At 35.8% G+C, this 18,627-nt stretch overlaps 1 protein-coding gene across 1 annotated transcript; it reads left to right on the forward strand.

Annotated features, from left to right (window-relative positions):
• Positions 1–869: 869 nt before the first annotated feature.
• On the forward strand, positions 870–18,627 carry LOC118813244 (interferon-induced protein 44-like). Its single transcript, XM_036578473.1, has 10 exons — positions 870–912; positions 5,237–5,336; positions 8,196–8,228; positions 10,232–10,495; positions 11,692–11,722; positions 15,550–15,748; positions 17,429–17,572; positions 17,659–17,827; positions 18,006–18,106; positions 18,266–18,627. The coding sequence occupies exons 3-10, from the start codon at positions 8,204–8,206 to the stop codon at positions 18,452–18,454; spliced, it is 1,122 nt and encodes a 373-aa protein (XP_036434366.1). The 5' UTR covers positions 870–912; positions 5,237–5,336; positions 8,196–8,203; the 3' UTR covers positions 18,455–18,627.

Below are 18,627 nucleotides of genomic sequence, written 5' to 3' on the forward strand. Positions count from 1 at the left end.
TCTTATAAGCAAAGTTAAAGAACAGAGTGAAAAGATGGAGCTTCAGCTCAATATGAAGAAATCAAAGGTTATGGCAGTGAGAAAGACTGCTAACTTTACCACTGTTGGAGAAGATGTGGAAATGGTGGACAGCTTAATTATTAGCATATCAGAGCTATCACATCAGGCACACTTTTCCCCTCTGGAAATGTGGCTGCACAGATATGGATGGATTTTGTTTTGGTGTCATCTAAGTTCCATCATTGGGAGTATCTTTCCAAATCAGATATTCTCTTTTCACAAGACTCCATGTTGCTCGATCTTTAGTCTACTTTACCTTTGATATTATTTTGTTCTACACACAGAGTAATTCTGGTTTTCCCCAAAACCTTTTCGTTGTTGACACACACAATCTTCTCCAGAGCATCATATCGGTTGTTGATCATTAAAGAGAGTTTGCAAATCACCTATGAGCTATCGTCAACCTTGCCCTTCTTGACAGGAGGCTTGACAGGGCACTTTGTTCACTGCCAAAAGGTCCCTATAGCTGAATGTCACCTTACCTGACCAGGCAAGTGATTTTCAACGCTGTTGTCCTGCATAAGAATTTCGCTTGGCCTGGGAAATCTGGCAACTGTGAACATCATTGAACCCTGAGGGGAGCTCATGTTTTAGCCTGGGGCCACAAAATTGCTTAATCTAGCCTTGACAATTTACCAAAGTGTTTAGCAAATGTTTAGCAGTGTACATCTAACAGTCCGTCTGTTGTTCTGAGGCAAACTGGTTGAATGCCTACCCCCCCCCCGCTCCAAAACACATAGCATAGAGCTGAAACTGAAAGTAGAATGAGCTCATACATAAAGTGAGACAGAGCAGTGCAAACACAGCAGAGCAGCCACTCAGAGGAAGCTCAGCAACGCACCTTTAACAAAGGTAAGTCCAGCAACTGTAACTGAGTGTGCAGTTCTTAGACTTAATATATAGATGAACAGCATAAATGATGTCAACGTTGTATTAACCTGCTATAGTTTTAAACCTATTTTGCACAAATCTACCATCACTGTGTGAAATTAAATGTATATTTAAAAAATGCTGACTACTGCCCTGACAAAATATGAAGACAAATTATAAGTATACTGCAGCTGTATCACTGCTGTCAAAACAAAAGGGATAAAGTAAACAGAAACTTACAGACCACAGACAAGAATGTATTCACATGTCCCTGTGTCCAACTTTATCCAGACACCATTACATTACATGAGTAGCACTGATTTAAAACTGATAGAGATGATCAAAAAATCAAAATGACGCTGCACAAACAGCAATCAAGCACTGAAACTGACATTACATCAACATTTAAAGCATCTGTTTAACAAAAATTAAACAAATACTAACACTACCTCGATCGTTTATCAACACTTTTTAAATCCTATGACTACATTAAAACATTATCTAATATATCCTGCTTTATCTTTAGCAAGAATAGCAAGCCAACTAAAACAAATTGTATCTCTTTGACCTAAAACAAACAACAAAATCAGTCAAAATGTTTCATTATTCAAATTTATTGGATACAGGACGTCTGAAAGGATGTGGTGTAGAAAAATCTGCTGTGCACCAGATACTGTCACGTGAGCAAAACACTGTGCAGTCTGAAACAGACCACATCCTTTCAGGGCACAAATGCGCACTCAAGCTGTCAGTGATATAAATTCTTAAACACCAAACAACAGTTTTATGGGATTTTTTTTCTGCAAATCAAAGCAAAGACTCAAGCTATGTTTTTAACCAGCTAGTCCATTTGTTGCTTGTAAGCATAGCTAATATCCACAATATCTTAGTTGTCTTTCAATCATGAATTTTTCTTGCATATTCTACCAAATGTCAATAGTTTAATGTTAATTCAACCCACTACTGACATTGAGTCAAGTGACACACTGACACTGATTTCAATCCATCTATTACAAGTAATATATACCTGGAGGGGTCTAAAAACCTTTCCAGACCTACGCTAAAAAATGTTTTTACAGAGTATAATTGCATGGGTCAGCAGATTTATAAATTTTACAGTGCCTCTGGATTCAGTACCAAAATCTTGGATTCAGCCAAAGGTAAACATGTAGTCATTTGTAGTAGAAATGTAGCAGAAGCTTTTTAGCCGGTGTAAGAGCAAAATTAGCTTTAGCATTTTACTGTTAGTACCTGTGAATTACTGACAGTAGCTTAATCTAATAACAAAAATATGCTAAAAGCCAAGATAACTGCTACGGTACCAAACACATTGGGACATAATTCAAAGATTAACTTGAGCATAGGGACTAGGGACACCAAGAGCCACACAGAATGGGCTCTATGGGGCACAGGGGGCACTAGTGGATCCCTAAGCTTAGATTAGACTCTGCCAAGAAGAGGTGATTTATAGGTCTGATCAGACTCAAAAACCAACAGCACATCAAATAGTGAGTTATTAAGGTAGTTCAAGAAGTCAGGGTTTCAAAACTCTTCTAAATATGTTACAGGAACAACAAACAGGGGACAGTATCTGTGTTTTTATAAAGTATTTCCATTTTTTGAGACTTTTATTTCACAGTGAAATGCAATAGTTTTTACCTCAATATTTTCTGCAAGATACTGTGAAAGAAAAAACTAATTATTTATAATATAAAAAAATGATGCACTGTCATAAATAAACCAAGTCAGTTATAGCAGACCTTTCATTAAATCCTTCCCCTAAGTACAAAGGGTCAGATGTACTTCCAAATGCAGGAACAGTGCAGAGTGTGCCTTAAAGTGTCTGCAATTTGTGCCCACACTTTGTTTGAAATCAATGTTCATTGTAGTAGGACTGCAGCATTCCACAAACTGTCTGTAGCTCTGCCCACTAACTGCTTGCTCATAATGTGCAGGGTTTCAAAGATGTCATTAAAAAAAACTGAGCCATCAACAAGCTGGAGTCAAAAGTGAAACCAAAAGTTCAGTCATGAAGAAAATGCGGTTTGCATCACGGCATGTTTCGGCCTCGTCTTCTCACACATGTACACCTGGGAACTGTTTCATGAATTTCTGTTGTGTGCAAGCAGAGATCTGGGAGATAACATGATTTACTTTTGCTGTTTTTCACTCCACTTGTTTGAGTTCAGCTACATTTTTGAAGCTACTGTAGCCAAACAGACATTTTGAGGCCAAACAATTGGCCTATTATTATATTATATACTTAAAGGAAAGTTTGATTTGGGGTAGGAACTGTACTCACTAGTCATGAATTCAGTGTTTTTCTATTAACTTTCATAAATTTTTAATTGTGCATGTTAATCAAATGCTTTAAGGTAAAAATGTATCAAAACATGAAACATGAATCAATACAGCACTGTTTTTTTTCAAACATTTACATTAATCAATTAATTAACGAAAGGAAACAAACATATTCAGTTTCACAGAGCAAAGATTTCATGCAGAGATACAAAGTAGATGATCAATAAATGAACACACTGTGTCAGTTTTTTAACATTTTATCACTTGTTTTGACCCAGTTTGATTAGTATTCAATAAGCAGGTAAATAAGTATTTAAGAGGCATTTCAGATCCTGAACATGGGAAAATAAATCAGGATCAATAATTACAAAATTATTTCAGGTACAGTTGTGAAATTTTGCAAGAAGTATGAGATATAAAGTTTTCAGTTGCCAGGACATCAGTGAGTTGACAAAGACTATATGTCACATTTCCATCCTAGATGTTATCCCTAATAAACAATGAAAACAATCCATATACCCACACATAAATTCACATGAATTCAAAACATTTCATTGGAAATTCACAGATTTATCAAAAATGTACTATAGATGTCAGATAAATAAAAGATATATCAATTTTATCATGACATCTTTCGCTGTTCTATTTTGTGATCAAGTCGCCAGTGTCTACCACTGTTTATTTTCACTATTCTTGTTTGATGAATATATTGTGGCCATAGTGTAGAAACCATGTGTCAAACACAAGGCCTGCAGGCCAAGACAGGCCCATGGCACAATCCAATTCGACCCGCAAAGTTATTTTGATTTTCTATTAATATTAGTCTGCCCTGCAATAGACTGGCGACCTGTCCAGGGTGTTTCCTGCCTTCTGCCCAATGACCGCTGGGATAGGCTCCAGCTCCCCCCACCACCCAGAAGGATAAGCAGTTTGGAAAATGTGTGGGTGTGTATTAATATTAGCCCATTTCACCATGAGCTGCACTACAGTTCCCAACATGCACTGCAATGTTATATGTGCTCCCAACCCCTCCCTAACAATTACGTATGGGACAGCACAAACAAACAAATAAACAACAACAAACACAAACAAACAAAAAATGGAGTCTAGTTTAAGCGAATGGGCAGTTAACAAAGCTGCTGTACAGAGGCAACATTTAAAGAGGTTTAACAGTGATCTGCAGTTAATTTAGTCTGTTGTTTTATATAAAACAATTTGCTTTTATTTAGAATTATCTTTGAATTGTTAGAGTATTTGGTACCTATTTTTTGCAATTGTAGTTTTGGCATATTTCAAACAAACAATGGCCAGTTAGGGGTCATGGCACAATGTTAAGTATAAATAAAATAAAAACACAGCTGGCCCTCAGATTTGTTGAGATTTTTTTTAATATGGCCCTTTCAGTGGTTAGGTTTGACACCCCTGGTGTAGAAGAAGAAGAAGATATGGGAAACAGCACTTCAACCAAGTGCTCTTTTACTAACTGATATGGTGGGGAAGCAAGCAAGTCACCAACAACCACACTTTAGTCCATGGTAGATATGAAGACCCACATAACTTCTCCACAGCCCAGCACATTACAGAACACATAACATTGCCACATCTCTAAAACTGAACATCAACTAAACATTTATACATTTAAGTTTCTCTCATCACTCTTGTGGATGTAACCATGGTGCTCCATGCTCACGCTACAATATTATTATGTACTTTATTCATTTTTCATCAGCTTGCTGTAGGGGTAAGTTGTAGTTGTAGTAGCTCTTGACATTTTTAGCTAAATTGCTCAGAAAAGTTTGTGCTGTAAAGTTGAAGGAGTTTAAATGTGTAAGTAGCTTGTATAAACATTACTGATCTTGCTTAGATTTTTTGTTATTTATTTGCAAAAAACAAAAATTTGTGAGTCATTTTATTTTCGACCTGCGAAGGAAAAAGTGTAAATGTAACTGCTTTGATTGTTATGCATCGACCCGTGTCACAAGACAACTTGGACTTCATTTCCCAGAACCCTCAGGAGGATCACGTGACGACGCAACTTCCCTCCGACTCGGAAAACTCAACGGACTGCATTACTCACAATACTGCAGGGAATCACATGACCTCTGGTGAGATCACGCGCTCCTGTCAGGTCTCGCTCACCTGAATACTAAATGTTTGCACCTGTGTTTAGAGTCATATGACTTAGTCAGATTAGCTTTTAAGCCCGGGCTTTAGTTTAGTTCTTTGCGAGGTATTGCTTCTCCAAGTGTTGTTTGCTGTACGTTTTTGACCATTGTTTTGTTCTTTGCCTTTTGCCTTTGCCCTTTTGTACTGTTGCCTGTGTTTGCTGATCAGTGTTTTTGGACCTTTCTCTGTTTTTTGACTTCGTTTTTGCCTTGCCCCTTTTTGACTTTGTCCGCTCGGTGATATGATCACTGCTTTGTTTTTGGTTTGTCTTTTGGATTTGACCCACGCCTGCTTTTTGACCACGCATCTGCCTAGCCCTATTAAAACACCTTTTGCCCTTTTAATCCGCGAGTGTCTGGTTTCTGACGAATCGTTACATTGATACGTTCTTTCAGGGTCTCTTGCCTCCATCTACACTCGGTCTGCTCTTAGCAACACATCTTTTGAGACAAATTTACAGTTTTAAAAGGCAGAGAAAAATCAACATGAAACTAGACACTACAAGTTGCACAAACTTTAATGAATAATGCAGAATATATAATCAGCCACATTTCCATTATCATCACCCATTTATGTATGATCCTCCTACTTTTTACACAGCCTTCCCTTAAATATGAATGAAGGAGAGAAGTGTATTCTGTGTTCATTCATAAAAATGGCAAAGAAAAAGTTTAGGCTTGTGCGCCAGTTTCATACATAACACAAGGACAGAATGAATCGGAATTGCATCTGACTGCATTGGACCGGCTAGTCCAATCATACCTATCAACTGAAAGCAGGTCCAGGCACCTCTGATAAGGTTTCAGAATGAAAGAAAATGGCACAGTGTTGTACGGTGCAGTTTGGATGCTGAGCAAAATTTTACATACATAATGAACACAACTGGAGAATTACTCTCTTTAAAATGTCTCAAAATACTTTTGGTATTTAAGTACATTTAAAAGCAAAACATACTTAGAATCAAAATATCATTTGATATATAAAGATTTATAGATTTTACAGTGCCTCTGGATTTATTACCAAAATTTTGGATTCAGCCAAAGGTAAACATGTAGTCATTTGTAGTAGAAATGTAGCAGAAGCTGATTAGCCAGTGTAAAAGCAAAATTAGCATTAGCATTATATTGTTAGTACCTGTGAATCACTGACAGTAAATATTTATTTACTTTAAAACAGACTATTGCAAAATGGTCATATATTTTTGGCAAAATATTCTTTTTAGAACGTTAATTCTTTGTGTAGTTCTGCAGTTTTCACCCAGAACGCCTTTGTACACTTCTGAGTTCATGAATTACGTAACAGAATGCAGCATGGGGAGGAACACTTTTGTAATGACAGTTGTGCTTCGGACCCCTTCCCCGAGCAGATGAATCCAATGATTGTGGGTGCAATGAAAGAACATTCAAAGAGAACTCTGTCTAAACTTGGCAAAGGATGTGAGTGAATTATCTATTCATTGTCATCACATCTTCATCAGTATAATATTGATTTTGTATTTGAGTTTTGAGCCTGTGTGTGATGTTAACTGGTGAAAACTTATTACGTGGTCTGAAAAACACCCAACCAGTCGCCTTAGACATTGTACAGCACTCAGCACTTCATGAGGAAAAAAAAAAAAAAGATAAAAAATAATTCACTGTCAGCAGTTCTTCTTATAATCTTTATTTTTCAGTGCGTGATTCTTTCTCCAAAATGCTAAAGCTAAAACAACATTGACATCACAAAAACACGATGGAAGGACCATTTGAAAAAGCCAACATCAAAGTCAGAGCAACCACACGTAACCACTGTGAGGTCAAGCTGTTCAGTGCTACAAAACAAAGTGAACAAACTCATCGTCTCCTCAGGGTCAAAGTGTTAATGGTAAATGAGTAACATGGAGATGCTATATGAGAAATTAAGCTGTCACAGACCAGATGTGATCAACAAGCGGCCAACTGTTGAAACCTAGCCATGCTTACTTCAGTCACTTGGACAATTGGAGTCTAGTACAGTCCATTAAAATTACACTTGTGCAAAACCTGGCAAAGAACTGCTCTGGTGGTGACTAAAACTTAAGAATTACAGTCCTTGGACAGATATTTAGATTTAACTGTTACTTCAAACCGATAACTGATGATGTATTTATTGTGTTCCAGAACAGCAGGACGTTTAGGTGTCACTGAACCACTGTGCTGAAACAACAGCACTGTATTCATTTTACTGCAATTCCCATATCGGTGCATTCCCATTTGAAATGGCTTTCTTCACTTTTCTGAAATAAAAAATCAAAGTTTACAGTCCATGTGTGGAAACTACACTGCGAAAACAGTCTGTTTTGAATTGACTGTTTTTGTGATGTCATAAAAGCTAATGCACCTACACAGATCCACCTATTCAGCCTACACAGTTTAGCCCCACCCATTCATGTTGAGGTTATAGGTGTTTCAGTTTGGACTATTTTTGAATGAGTAAAGGGAGCCAATCAGGACAGAGATCATACATCAGTAACAAAAACAGCCAGTTGTTGATAGATACATGAATGTACACATTATATGTGGACCTTTGCAAAATATATGTACAAGTGTACAAATAAAAGATTATTTTCTAATTTTGAGTAATTCTTTTACCAGCAATATCTCTACTTTCACTCAAATACTGGATTTGTGTGCTTTGTTCATAATTAATGAAAGAAACAAAAGGGTTATATTCTTGAAACTGTTTCCCAAATCTGCCGAAACATTTCTGTGACCATCTTTATTTCCTGGCAAAAGTTACACATTCAATATGTAGTTAATTTTTTGTCTTTATTTCCATAGATTGAAACATGGGATTTTTTATGTCCAAACCAGGTGAGTTTAAATTATTTAATAAAAACTTATTACATTATTATTACACTTATTAAGATAAGGCACTAGCCTTTAATTTAGTCTCAGGTTTACATGTGACATAGACTAGAGAAGACCACTAAAGCTCACCTTTGTGCTCTGTAAACAGCCATTTCATAGTGTTTTTGACAATTTCAGATTGTCAGAAAAAGGAAAGCCACAAAGTTGAAGCATAACAATCTTTCAACAAAAATACTTTAAAATGATAATAGGTATTACTTAAGAATTAAGAAAGTAGGAAATATGCTCTGTGCAGTTTTTTGGTAGCACTTTATTTCAAAGATTCATAAAAAACAATTACTTACGGAGGAAATATAGTCATAAGAAATGTTTGTGCACTCCTGGTCAAATGTGCTGTTGATTTTTTAAGTGTAAATAAGTTTCACATCCTCTACAGATAACACACCTCTGCACATTTTAATGCACAATTACTGATTATTTGTTAAATTGAACATATTGAGCAGAAAAATATATAAAATGTGGCATATGCAAAAGTTACGGCACATTTATATTTAATGTTTTCATTTTTAAATTGTGCACTAAAATTTAAAAGTAAAACACCATATTTAAGTGTGTTCTCTAAAGAGAATGTGTTAACTTGAAAATATGTAGTACTAATACTTACAAGAACAAATTGTAGTACTAATACTTACATTTTTTGCAAGATCATTGTAAGTACAGGTTAATTATCGTGAGAAATTCCAGGTACAATTTCAGCTTTTAATGCAAAGATGTCAGAAAATACTTTCAGTAAACCCATGCATTCCTGGTAGAGAAAAATAAGTGCACAAAGGTGCTCAGTAAATATCTTTTCTTCCAAGATATTCATTCATTCCAGATTAGATGATGTGTTTACTGGTAAGACCTCTGCAATACTGTGATGAGGGCTTTTTAAATGCACTCAATAATCCGATCATAATCTGATTACTCAAACGGTCATGTAAACACTATACTCTGATCTAGAAATCTGATAAAGTAATCCAATAAAGAGCCTGGATTTTAGCTCTGTAATCAGATTTCTCAGTGCATATAAACTCTTACTCTGATTTCTTTCGGATTTCTCAGTTTACGCCTGTGCAAAAATAGACTGCAGTACCAGAAATAAGCAGGCAGCGTTGCCGCAAGACGCAGCAAAACACTGTTGGAGCAGCGCTGAAACCAAATATGAAATGAAGGATTTAAATATTTAAATTTAAATAATCTTCATCTTCTAGATGATGTATGTTCATGTTTTCAGGTAAAGTGGTGTGATGTTTAAAAAAAAACCCCAAAAGTTGTGGCATTAAGTTTGAGTTGTACGTTACGTTTACGTCGCATCTTCTGTGAGTTTATTGGCCGGTTGCGAAGCAGAAATCTGATTACTGTCTGACTCATGTAGACCTGGAGTTTCCCCATTTTCTGATTACTCAAGTGTATGTAAATGCATTGATCGGATTACAGACAAAATCTGATTTTCTGCAGTTATCAGATTATTAAGTGCATGTAAACGCACTCAATAGGACTGTAAAACAGTGCTCCTTTCACGTAGTAATTACACAGTAACTTTTTTTTGTCTTTGTGGTAGCAAGAACATGCATGATGTTCACATAACCCTACATAATGCCATGGATCTGATCTAGGTTAATGGTAAATGGTATTGCAGTGTGAGATCTGGTTGAATGAGCAGAGAAAAACAAAAACAACACAGATATTTATGGCAAAACTGAAACTTTATTGTACTAATTACTAGTTACTTATTGTGCCATAAAATATTGTACTACAGTTAAATCTTGTCCTACTGGCATCCTGAGTATTTTTCAATGTTTTATCTCCCACATTTCCATAAAACTGTGATAGTGTCTTTCAAAAAGTACTACACAAATCAAATTAAACTGAATGAGAGCGCTCTCAGTGTAAGCTGATTTGATAAGACACTCTGAATGTGTACATGTATAACAGTTTTTCTAATAATCTCTACCTTTTTATAGAATTTGTCACAGTTTTGGCAGATAAACATGTGAAAATTGGAGAAGACATCAAACTTAGCTGCAAGGCAAACGCAGAGGAATTAATGGCAACTTGGGAAAAGAATGGCCAGAAAGTGGATTGTGTGGAGGGCAAAATCACCATGAAAACGGGTAAATCTTTTGACTTGGAAATCAAGAACGCTGAGGAGGGAGATGAAGGGAAATACACTGTAATCCTGAAGAATAAACGGAGTAATGTCTCATGCTCCGCCATGGTCACTGTTGGTACGTAAGCATTTTGTACTTAAGGGTTTTTGACACATACAACCCATAGATAATATGATGTAATTGTTTGATATTTTGGTCAATTACAATTACAAAGTATTTATATGAGACAGTCATACATGCCATACATGCCATATGTTGTTATTTTTAGAAGACCCAAGGCTATTCAAATATGCCATTATTTGACATGCGAATGCTGAAAGAAATTTGATATTTTTATGAATTAAGCCATTTAATCAAAAATGTACTTGCCATCTCCTAATTTTGTAAATATTTGCTTATACAGAAAGTGAAAACAATTGCTAGACAAGAATGAAATGCGAGACTGAAAATGCAATAATTTTGATGGTGGGTTACTCAATTGCTTATTATTAGTAAAAATTAAGTATTAGCATAAGGAAAGCTATGTTTTTGTCATTGATTATACTTTTCAATTCATGCTGAATGCTAAAACTCTAACAGCCAACAAGACAGGCCTTATTTTTCTTAAATGGAGTTGGATTTGATTTGGAAAACATTTGTTATTGGAAAAACCATTTGTTGTTTTTGGAAAAGTGGTACTATCATTCTAATATTGCTGCTGCACATTTTGCAGGCTACTTTTTCAAACATTACATTAAAAACATTTCAAACAAACATTACATGCTTTCATTTAGCTAACTCAAACAGAAGCACAGTTACCGTTACAGTTATTTGCATTATTAATAATTCACTTTGTTTTGTAATTATGTTCATCAGTTTATGTACAGTAATTACCATAAATAAACATGGCTTTTTACTTATAAAACAGATAATGATAAAACAGATAATCACTGATAATTCACAGCAATAAATGCTTATTCTAATGTCAATTTCTAGAAATATCTCTTGAAATAACAGGTCAATATCATTTAAACAACAAACCCCAACAGCAGCATCTGAGGGAAGCTCTGATTAAGATATCTTCACCCCATCATTGCCCCAACGTACGTCTGTGGCTAGGAGTCCATGAGATCAAGTGTTAGCAGTGTCTTGCAACCTAGAAAGTCCTAACTAGTGGATGGGAAGTGACTAAATTGGAAGAAAAACTGGCTACAAATCAAGAATATTAGAGTTTTTCAGTGTAATCACATGTATGGATATAATTTTATGGGTTTCTACTGGCAACTTCTCAGGATTTCTTAAACACTGTACAATAATGTACGTATTTCTTGCAGAACTCAATGAATGGAGGACAGTGGAATGGAAGTAAGTCTATAAGTCATCCTTTAATATCATGTAATGGGCTAAAAAGGCAAGGGCTACACACATCTTTAAAGTCTGTTTGTATATAATAGTTTGTATATAATATGTCAGGGTAACCTGTGACAACAGCTTGCAGTTGTGCAAACCTCAATTCCAAACCTGTTGGGAAAGCGGTGATTAGTGCAAAATCTATAACCTGTATTTAAATGAAAAACAGTACAGAAACAAGAAATATAATGTTTTATCTTATCAGCTTCATTGTTTTTAGATATATAAGCTCATTCTGAAATAGATGCTTACCAACATGTTCCACAAGAGAATGCCTAGTCCTTTATGAGCAAGGATGGGTCAAGGCTCTCCACTTTTCCCAAAATGCATAATATCACCAAAAGATTCAGGGAATGAGGAGAAATCTCTGTGCATAAAGGGCTGAAAACCACAACTGAATCCCCATGACTTGCTTATTTGTTCCTGCATCCACAGATTAAATTAAGACTGTATTATATACAGTTAAAGCCATATAGAGGGGGCTGAAATCATTGTTACCTGTGATGTTCTTGGAAGGCTGGGAGGAGTGAGGACACCGGGAGCAGGGTGTGGAGACACAGAGTATTCTTTTATTTTTGAGAACAACACAAATAACTCAGCTTTTTTAGCTCCTGTCAAGTCTTGATTTCTCTTCTCTCTGTGTCTCCACTGGTCTCCTTCTCTCTCTCTCTCTGGGCTCTGCCACCTACTGAGAAATGACATGGCTATAAATAGGCTGGCAGAGACAACACACAGTTGAACGTTATCAGCTAGTTAGCCCACTGGTTCATCGCCACTTGTTCTCCATCCCGCATGTGACACTTGACCACACCCCCTCTTCCACAGTACCCTTCTATTTTTTGTCCTTCACTTAAGCTTCTAAGAAACAAGCAGTCAAGCTTTCAGGTCATGAAATGTCATATAATTTTTAATGCAGTACATGCACTACATTTAAGCATTTACTGGTTGATTTTAAATTGAATGGAATGGATATTTCTACAATGTAATTTTATGTAAAAATGCACCAGAAACTGGCATTTTAGAACAGGTTTTTGCAAAAAAAAAGGTTTTGGTAAACATGGTTGTCCCAACTTTTTTAGAGCTTGCTTCAGACATAACACTTGGAATGAGTGTATATTTACAACACAATAAACACAAAAAGCTCTTTTCAGTATAATACAGGTCACACAGATTTTACTAATCATGGCTTACAATTATTAGCATTGCACATACTCTCCCAACTTTTTAGAATTGAGGTTTGTATTTGCATTGCTACAATTCAATAGCAAAAATATGTTTTGTAAGTAATATTTGCTAATCAACAAGTATATCTTGCTGTAAAGCCATTAAGAAAACTATATGTGCCTTTGGAATTTAGATACAATGTTGCAATCTGACTGAACTTTGTCACCATGTTAAAAATCAGGTTAAGTAGTCAGCATCGCTTTTAGTACTAGAAAGTCTGGTTGATCCCACATTATATTATGTGTCTCTAATAACTGTATAGTTACACATGAATAATATATGTAACAACACTATAACTACTGATGATTTAGTCAATGTTACACATGGATTACAGAAGTACTGCCTGAAGTGTATCTTCTACACAGGAACTTTCAGTAACACTTTCTATGAATGTCACCTTTGTAAGCATCTATAAACACATTCATAACATGTTATAATGCATTCATAAGGCATTATAAACATGGCTATAAATATTTATAAAAATGCATTACACGTTATAGCCATGTTTATTATTCATTATGAATTGTTAACATAATGCATTATAAGTACTGTTCATAACAAATTATAAGAGCTCATAAGTTGTATTTGTCCGCTCTAAGTAAAGTGAAGCGTACTGTACTAAAGCCTCCTCCAGTGTTAAGAGTGAGGCTTCAAGTTGAAGTATTTACTGAAGGATTTACTGAAACACTAAAACATTCACAGTAAAGCACATTACAGGCTTCAAATGTCAGAGTTTAAACTAGTGCTGCCATCAGTGTTTTACCCAATGTGGGAAAGGTAATGTACACCACCGTTAGCTTGGTATTTGTCTTTACTTTACGCTCTCTAAGCTGGGACTGACTTCCTTGGCACAGACATTATAACATCCTGAGTAGTTTTATACAGGTACTGTGTTATAAAGGAGTGGTAATATAGACATTGCTTTAGGGGTAGTGAAACACATTTAATTAATATCATAAAAGTTACATTTTAAGGTAAGAGAACATCTGCTGTACTGCTGCATTACAGAATGGTTTAAAGCTGAAATGCTAGCTAAATGTTAGGAAAGCTGGCAGATCCAGTGTAAGTCTCAATGTCAGTTATTACATAATTCCTTTTACTGCTGGAAAAAAAAAAAACTTCTGAAAAAAAAAACTGCTGTTGCAGTCTGATGACAAATATAATTACATTTATGTTATTACCATTGTGTAATTACATGAGAGAGAATAGGCTGTTACAAATTTTAAGGTACACTTGTGAAATTACATGAGGCAAAATTGAAGTTGATACACGTGTAATTACGGTGTACTTCTGTAACGGTGTACTGCCGTAACAGTGAATAAATCATTAGTAGTTACATTGTTTTGCATATGTTGTTCACATGTAACTACACAGTTATTTGAGACACAATATAAAGTGGGACCATCTGGTTTGAAGAAATTATATACTGAATGTGCAATAGAGGACCAACAAGAAAATTTCGAATGACCTGAACACAATACACATTCAGGAATGTCTCCCAAGTAGTTAATCATTAATGTGCTGTTGAAGTGTGGACATCTGTGGGTGACATCATAGTAAAAGAAAAATAAAACTGTCTGTGTTAGAATTGTGACTGGTGTTCGGGTGGAATATCAGAATATCAGCAGCTGTCGGCTCTACTCTACAAACAGCGAGAAGTATTATAAAATCAAGATGATCAAATCAAGTATAGCACAACCATAGTATCTGGTTAAATAAACTGAACACATAAACTCGGTGTGTAACAGAAAACATCACGAGTGGAAAATGTTATTTAAATTATGTTATCCATTTCATATGCTAAATCACTTATCATTGATATGATTACTTATTTGTGAGATTCATTACAACAACTGAATTGAGCACACAATCACACCAGATAAAAATCATTTAAAAAGACAATCAGAAAGTATAAATAAGAAATAAATGATGCAAATACTGTTTTTCCCCTCCAGACTTGTTTATTATAGCAAACAAATAAGACACATAGTGTGATAATTTAATGTACAATGCAGTACAATGACAGTTGCTGCATACTGAGAACAAAAAGTACAGTAAGTAAGAAATATCAGCAGTATTGGCTGCAATCAGTATTATTAACATTAATACCAAAATTGACACAAGGGTAGAAAAAGATCCCATTCACTATTCCATTTCAACATTGTAGCACATCCCTAATAGCTGGTTTAGTGTAATCCAAGAACTCCCCCCATAGTTCTTAATCTTTTCATTATCTAAATAAGCTAATCTTAAACATTGTTGATACCACTGAGGTATGCTCAGTTGTGTAGATGAAGTCAACTGACCAAGATGCATTTGCTTGCAACAGCGAGGGGACCCCTTATCAGTAAATCTTGATCAGCAGAGGGTCCATTAAATGACTCTCCTAGGACTAGGACTAAGGGGTCAAGCAGCACAGATTTATGTGAAAAATGCTTAATTTCCGAGCAGATCTGTCCCCAGAACTTATTAATATATGTGCACATATGCCAGAGTGACATATATTTATTTTGAAACCATAAATACATTTTTTTCTTTTTCTATTTCTTCTATCCAAGTCAAGATGGAATGATCGATGCCCTAAAAGCCTTTAAAATTAGTAATGAGAAAGTTGGTGCACTCCACTTCCTTCTGTACGGACCCACTGGAGCAGGAAAATCCAGCATCATAAACACCATCAAGACTATTTTCAAAGGACGTCTGTTCATCAGCTGTCTTGCTGCCTCAGAAAAATCTGATACGAGTTTTACCAAATGCGTGAGTACAAAGTTAAAACCTGATTTTCTATGAAGGAATATTACTCATTTAGTTAAAAATTAGAATCTTTAGTGACAGCACACTACATTCAACACAGTTTATTGATGGTAGCCTTTGAAAGTGACCGCACAAGGTGTCAGCAATAATATTCTCTTCATGCCATCTCATCCTGAAGGCTTATAGGTTGTGTAGATTAGCACATATTTTAGCACACGTATGTAAACTATTAGCAATATTAACTTTATTTTTCAATGTTCTGCTTAATTAAATGGTTAAAATGTAATCAACAGGGCATTGTAAGGCAAAATAGTCCCAGAGAACAGTTTTCTAATGTGTCCTACAAAGCCAGTCAGCTGTTCTGTTCTGCACCATTGGCAGCGTAATGCTCTGCCTCTCCTGTGTCCTAAGACTTGGGACTCGTTTCCCTGTTCATCACCCCAGCCTTTAAATGGCATATACGTATTAAGCAGGGAATTTGTAGTTCAATAGTTACAAACTGTAGTCCATTTGTTTCTCTGCATACTTTGTTACCCTGTTCTTCAATGGTCAGGACCCCCACAGGACCCCCACAGAGCAGGTATTATTTGGGTGGTGGATGATTCTCAGCACTGTGGTCCACCTTGTAGATGTAAAGTCAGAGACAATAAAACATATGGTCAAATGTAATAACACGTGAACTGTGCAAAAACCATGTGTGTTTAATTGCAATTGAAATTCCTGTTACTTTTCTTAAGAGAAATGCTAACTGTTTAATTGCTTGTCCAATTTCAGATCCTCTAGGAAAGTTAAAGGTTGTGCCAAGCCTCTTCCATTTAAAATTAATTAAGGTCACTTTGGTCCTTGCAACACTTTTATAACCAGGCCCTGATCTACACCTTGCCACAGTTTGATCACTGAGATCCTCAGACAGCTCCTTTCTTGGTTTTTGTCACTGTAAACTGTGGACCCTTATAGACTGAGGTGTCTGCCTTTCTAAAGTAGATCCAATCAATTCAAATTCCAAAAGGTGGACTCCAAATGAGTTCTAGATAGATCTAAAGGTTAAGAAAGCAAACATGATGTACCTGACGATAATTTGGAGTGGCAGAGCAAAAGGTCTGTATACTTCTGTGAATAAGATTTTTAAGTTTAGGATTTTTAATGAACTTTTGTAAAACTCTAAAAAACATGTTTTACATGAATGACATAATCTAATACTTTCTCAGGATTTTGAACAATTATGTCAAAACACTGGTTTATTTTCTTGAGATTTTGACTGATTATGTCAAAATAATATCTTACTTCTTGGAGATCTTGACTGGTTATTTTGAAATAATTGCCTACATTTTATAAGAAGTCAATGTCATTTTTGACATCTGTTTTGTAGGCATCAGTTTGAGGTGCCTTGCTTAGAGGATCCTATGGCTGTTGAATGTTAGAAGAAGGTTTGAATGGTTAGAAAATCACTAGTGGACAATTCCTAAAGGCAATTCTCGACCTGCCTGACCAATTGAGTTGATTAAGGCCTAATGAGTTAATAAAGTGCTGAGACTGGAAGGGTGTCTTTTGAACATACATGTCACAATTACTGTTTGATATTTATGTTTTTCAGTAAACCAAATGTACAATGTACACTGTACAATGTACACTGTAATAAACAACCAAAGCTATATTATCTATGACATTTTTACTTTTATTCAGTATGAAAAAACTGAAATTGAAAAGGATGGATTGCTTCCTTTCACCTTCCATGATATCAGGGGTCTAGAAAAGGAAGACAAAGATGGAGTGCATACTCAGGACATCATCAGCGCTTTAAAAGGTCACGTAAAAGAAGGCTATATGGTAAGATCACAACATACGCACTTCAGATTGAAAGATTGAAAGAGTGTTTTTCCTCTATATGATCCAAATATTTGCATTTCCTTCAGTTCAAACCTACTAAACTGACTGATGACAACCAGTATTACATCAAAAATCCCAGCCTGAATGATAAGATCCACTGCCTGGTGAATGTTATACCAGCAGACACGATTTCAATGATCAAAGATGATTTCATCCAAAATATGAAGAAAGTCAGAGAAGAAGCCAGCAACATGGGTAAGACAGTTCATTCAAAAATATACATCAATCAAATAAACCTTTGTGTTTTTTTAGTATTCTGTTTTAGTGTAAAGTTAAAAAAAGTGGTAAAAGTTCTCATTCAGAGCTGATTACAATAAAATAACTTCTTAAATAAATGTGTTTTATATGTGTGCCTTAACTGTCTCTGCTACAGGACTCCCTCAAGTGATTTTTATGACGAGAGTGGACCGTGTATGCCCACGGACAAAGAAAGATCTGCGTAGCATCTACAAAAGCAAGAAGATCAAGGAAAAAGTGAGTAATCTTGCTGGTGAGAGCTGGTGTGGACATCCATGCAGAGATTCTCAATTACTGTGATGACAAACTGACAAATTAATGACTCTCTCTCTCTCTCTCTCTCTCTCTCTCTGTGTGTGTGTGCGTGTGTGTGTTTGTGTGTGTGTGTGTGTCCAGATACGTGAGTGTAGCATGTCGCTGGGTGTCCCAATGAACTGTATCTTCCCTGTGTGGAACTATCACGAGGAGACGGAAATCAAAGAGGAGATAAACTGCCTGATGCTGCACGCCTTAACAAAGATTGTACACTGGGCTGATGACTACATAGTCAAATGTTCTAACAAACAAACATCTTTTAAAAAATGAGTGTTGATCTGTTATGCAAATAAAAACATGTTTTGAGACTAATCACAGCAGAGTAACCCGTAGGCTATGGGTTGACACCAGCGTTACCTGAAGAAGCTAGCTAACAGACACTCACAATATAACATATGCAACATATTTTAAGTTTAATAAATAGCCACCATTATATTCTAAAA

The sequence above is a fragment of the Colossoma macropomum genome, unplaced genomic scaffold, assembly GCF_904425465.1.
Source record: "Colossoma macropomum unplaced genomic scaffold, Colossoma_macropomum, whole genome shotgun sequence".
In the NCBI taxonomy this organism is placed as follows: Eukaryota; Metazoa; Chordata; class Actinopteri; order Characiformes; family Serrasalmidae; genus Colossoma; species Colossoma macropomum.

Excerpts from the sequence above, each read along its gene's own strand:
- LOC118813244 (XM_036578473.1), top strand. The coding sequence starts at position 8,204 with ATGGGATTTTTTATGTCCAAACCAG. Across the intron at positions 15,749-17,428 it reads ATACGAGTTTTACCAAATGC|TATGAAAAAACTGAAATTGA; the intron begins GTGAGTACAAAG and ends ACTTTTATTCAG. Across the intron at positions 17,573-17,658 it reads ACGTAAAAGAAGGCTATATG|TTCAAACCTACTAAACTGAC; the intron begins GTAAGATCACAA and ends CATTTCCTTCAG.